The 4,796-nt window shown below is 35.9% G+C and overlaps 1 protein-coding gene across 1 annotated transcript; it reads right to left on the bottom strand.

The window, feature by feature from the left end:
* Positions 1 to 1,524: 1,524 nt before the first annotated feature.
* C1H2orf74 (chromosome 1 C2orf74 homolog) lies at positions 1,525 to 4,444 on the bottom strand. The gene is made up of 4 exons (XM_074224540.1): positions 4,386 to 4,444; positions 3,703 to 3,804; positions 3,312 to 3,465; positions 1,525 to 1,935 (listed from the first exon to the last, which is right to left on the bottom strand). Exons 2-4 carry the CDS (start codon positions 3,795 to 3,797, stop codon positions 1,768 to 1,770), a joined length of 417 nt encoding a protein of 138 aa, XP_074080641.1. The 5' UTR covers positions 3,798 to 3,804; positions 4,386 to 4,444; the 3' UTR covers positions 1,525 to 1,767.
* Positions 4,445 to 4,796: the final 352 nt, after the last annotated feature.

Raw genomic sequence — 4,796 nt, 5'->3', positions numbered from 1 at the left:
CCAGTCTGAGAGGTGCAAGTACCTCAGAGAAGCTTTAATTTGCATTTCTCTAATAAGTAATGATTTAGAGCAATTTTTCATATAACTATGGATTGCTTTGATCTCCTCATCTGTAAATTGCCTTTGCATATCCTTTGACCATTTGTCAATTGGGGAATGTCTTTTTTTTTTTAAATTTAGACTCAGTTCTCTGTATATTTTAGAAATGAGTCCTTTGTCAGAAACATTAGTTATAAAGATTGTTTCCCAGTTTGCTACATTTCTGCTGAGCTGCACAACTAAATTTAAAATTATTTGAGATCAGAAACTATGTTTTACACCTTTCTGAATTCTAGTTCCATATATATAGTTCCACATATAGTAGGCGCTAAGTACTATTATTTTGCTGATTTGTTATCACTTTAATACCTACAGTCATTAATGATTGTTAGCACATGTTCAGCACATAGTAGGTAGTCAAGAAATACTTGTTACTTCTACTGAAGAGGCACTGATCTCTCCTTCCATAACCCACATACAGATTCTTATGTCATCCCAACCAATATCACCATAATCACCATTAAGATGCTATTGAAGAGAGTAGTAGAGTCTTAGGATTTAGATAATATCAATACTGAATCCTATACATCTCTATAGCTGCTTGAATTATTTTGTTGCCAAAATCTTAGAAAAATATGTTTTGGGGGCAGCTCAGGGAGCAGCAGTTAAAACATCAATCCTGGAGTCAGGAGGACCTGAATTCAAATCCAGTCTCGGACACTTATTACTTAGTTGTGTGACTTGGGCACATCACTTAACTCCAATGCCTTACAAAAACCAAAAGAAAAGCAAAGATACTTTGGGGGTAGCTAGATGGTACAGTGGATAGAGCACCAGCCTTGGAGTCAGGAGGACCTGAGTTCAAATCCAGTCTCAGAATTTAATATTTACTTAGCTGTGTGACCTTGGGCAAGCCACTTAACCCCATTGCTTTGAAAAATCAGAAGGAAAAAAAAAAGAAAATGTTTTTTAGTGTCAAGAAGATTCTGGAATTGTGTCCAAAATAACAATATCTACTAATCTACACCAACTATCTAAGTAACATAGAGATACCACAATGTGTTACTTATGAGAGTTTCTACATTGAAAATAAATTTATTTAGTTGTGTACTTCTAAGTTCAAAATGTCAGAACATTAAAGGAGAGCAATTTAAAAGGTAAAGAAGGAGTATGGTATAGTAAATAGAGAACTAGCCTCAGAGTCAAGAAGATCTGGGTTTAAATTCACTCTAATATTTACTGGCTGTGTATAATCTCTTGATCTCTTAGTGCCCAAAGAAACTCTCTAAGGATAAGCTTCAGAGCATTGGTAGATAGAATTTCCTAAGTGGTAGTTAGTTCCCTTCACCAATGAATGACAGGCTCAGGTCTGAAAAAGAAAGAAAAATCAAGGAATCATGTCTTGACCTTGCTTTCTTGTTGTGCATTTGAAGAAACAAAGAGTATGATTCATATTTTTCAGTGCAGTGATCTAGCAGAAAGAGGTTTAAGCATAAATACACAAATTTTTTAATTCAAATATTATATTTCAAAAACTAAATTCAAGCTGTTTTACTTATAGCATTTTACATCTAGTTCATCTTTTTCTGCCCAAAGATGAATGAATATCCGTATTTATGAAATGATTCATCCTGATTTTTGCCAATTCATTGTAATCCTTCATGTCCATATTCATTGGTTTCCAGCACATTGTTCGATATCTTCCCTTCTCCCTCTTTTTTAGAGGTTTCATTTTTGATCTTTATGTTCTCTAGTATAATACTGAGGTTTATCATTGCCTTTCCCAAGATCTACAACAACGACCTCTTGAGAAAATGTTACTTCTTTTATTAGTTTGCTGTCCTCAGCAGAGGAGGAGTTAGAGATCAAGTATTCTCCTTCTGACATCTCGGAATCCTTTAAGAATATGTGACAGAGAAAAGATAAGACAAAAGATCTCAAATGATACGATGCTTTTTGAAAAAATAAAATTTTCTGTTTTAAATGTAAATCTTGAAAATGGGTTATACTAGTAAGAAGCAGTCAACTATCCTTACTTAAATGGTGTGTGTAGGTCATGAGAAATTGTCATAATACTATGTTTCCATAATACTTTTAATATAATTGTAATACCATAGCTTATCTGGGAAAATTTCTCAAAGTATCATTTACCGATATGTAAAAAGAACATGAGAATGTATAATGCAATAAGTTCCATAAGAAGTTCTTTTTATATCTTTCTTTATATAACAGAGATTAGCATGATGGTGCAGAGTAAACATTTTAAGGAATGTATACAGGATGAGACTCATGAGCTTTTTCATTCTTGCTCCAAGAGGAACCACGAGACATATTATGAGTTGTCACAAGGTGTCTAACCTTGTAGGTTAATATTTCTCAAAACATGAATGGCAATAAAATATTAGTAATAGCTACATTTATATAATGCTTTAAGATTGTAAAGCACTTTACATATATGATATCTCATTTAATTCTCACAACAATCTGTAAAAACAGGTGCTATTATTACTCCTGTCGTATAGATGAGTTAACTGAGGCTGCCCCATGCCTGGAATGCTTCTCTCCTCTATATCCTGGTTTCCCTGGCTTCCTCTAAGTCTTAACTCAAATAGCCTTCCACAAGAGGCCTCTCCTAATCACCCTCCCTCCCTCCTCTCTAGAGCCTTCCCTCTAAGATTAGATCCAATTTACTCTCTCTGTGTATACATTTGTGTGTATAAATAGCATTCACATTGTATGCATACATTACATACACTTGTGTGTGTGCATACGCATTGTATACAAATACAAACTGAGGATCAATTAGAAGTAATCTTTATAATGTAGAATATATAATAAGATTTTATATGTGAACAGAGGCTGTAGCACCATGCTTGGAATGGAGCACCTCCTCCATCTTTATCTTGTGGGGCCTTTCCTACTAGTTGCTAGTGCCTCCCCTTTCAAATGACTGTGTATTTTGTATATATTTTTATGTGCATCTGCCCTTGGAAAACAAACTCCTTGAGGGCAAGGCATGCTTCATTTCTGTCTTCAAATAACCAGTATCTGGCACATAGTAAATAGATGCTTAAGAAATGATTAATGGGTTATCTAGGTGGAGCAGTGGATAGAGATTGGGCCCTGGAGTTGGGAGGACCTGAGTTCAAATCAGACCTCAGGCACTTGATACTTGACTAGCATATATGACATTGAGCAAGTCACTTAACTCCATTGTCTTACAAAAACAACAACCCCAAAAGAATGCTCGATTAAACAGAAAAGCATATTACCTCTTTCTCAGTATCACTGTCAAACCACTTGGGCATATCAAACTCCATCATCTTCCTCTTTTCCTCCCTGATTTCTTCATTTTTCCATGGCAAAACCAACATTTGTTTTCTGTCCTGTCTTTGCACCAGAATGCCAGGTTTCATTGAGGTGGCTCTACAAAACAATTACTACAGGATTTTTAAAAGCATCAAGGACTAGGGCAGCTAGGTGGAGCAGTGGATGGAGCACTGGCCCTGGAGTCAGGAGGATCTGAGTTCAAATTCGGCCTCAGACACTTAATAATTACCTAGCTAGCTGTGTGGCCTTGGGAAAGCCACTTAACCCCATTGCCTGGCAAAAACCTAAAAAAAAATCATTACATAAAGCTATATTCCAAAAAACAAATCTTACCTGTCCTTGGTGGGATCTGTCATTTTTTTCTTAGTCTCTGCATGCAACTTTTTAGGATTTAGTTTCATATTCCCTACAAAAGCTCTCCTTCCCATTTGGGCCCTGAGAAGAATATACAAAAAGAAGAGTGCCATTGATATTTGTGTCTTAAAGAATAGGGAGAAATGAATAATAATTATCCAAAATATTATTTGAGCTATTTCAAAATGTGACTGAAGATCTAAACTAAGCTTCTATCATGGATTGGAATCTTATGAGTATGGTTGATACCTTTGGCATGATAAAATCGCTATTAAAAGGAGAAGGAATATGACACATATCAGGAAAGTAATGAGGACCCAGATTCCTAGGATTTCAAAGAACATCACACATTCAAACGATCACAGATTGTTCAGATTTTTTCCCCAGCTCAGTTTGAATTTGTTTCTCTTATTCTTTAAGTTTTCTAGAAACAGAAGAACAGAAGGGTTGGGGGGTTGATGCTGTTTTTATTAGTTCAGTTCCGTAAAATACATTCTTCCTGTGTAGGTGGAGTTTACTCACACTGGTTTAATTCTTCCCTATGAATGTGATGAGTATGAAGTGGCTGGAAGGGTCACTGAACTGGAACTCTTGTGATTATTCAAATCTTCTCCCTAACCAGGGAAGCAAGGATCCAAGGCAGAGGTGGCCTTTCCACTTACCTCCCTTCTATGACATCATAGAATGAAGCATTAGCCTGGATATCAAGACATCGTCTTAGTCCCACTTTCAGAGCTGAGTGACTGAACTTTTCTCAAAGACTGATAATTAGTACCCCCCCCCAAAAAAAAATAGAACTCAAAGAAAGCAGTGTAGTACAGAGATAAAACATGGTGCTGAATTTGGAGTCAAAGTCCCTGGTTCAAATCTCTGACAAGTCACTTAAATTCTCTGGGCTTTTGTTCTAACATGTGTAAAATAAGGGAACTGGACTAGATGACTCAAGGTACTTTATTGCTCTAAATAGATGATCCTATGATCTCTAAGGGTTGGGAATTTCATAGCTTCACTTAGTGGTAAATGGATGATCCAGTAGTTTCCTATTTTAAATAATTACTTTTGCTAAATAGGTG

Source organism: Macrotis lagotis, chromosome 1 (genome assembly GCF_037893015.1).
Source record: "Macrotis lagotis isolate mMagLag1 chromosome 1, bilby.v1.9.chrom.fasta, whole genome shotgun sequence".
Taxonomy (NCBI): Eukaryota; Metazoa; Chordata; class Mammalia; order Peramelemorphia; family Peramelidae; genus Macrotis; species Macrotis lagotis.
This window is presented reverse-complemented; position numbering and strand designations above follow the sequence as displayed.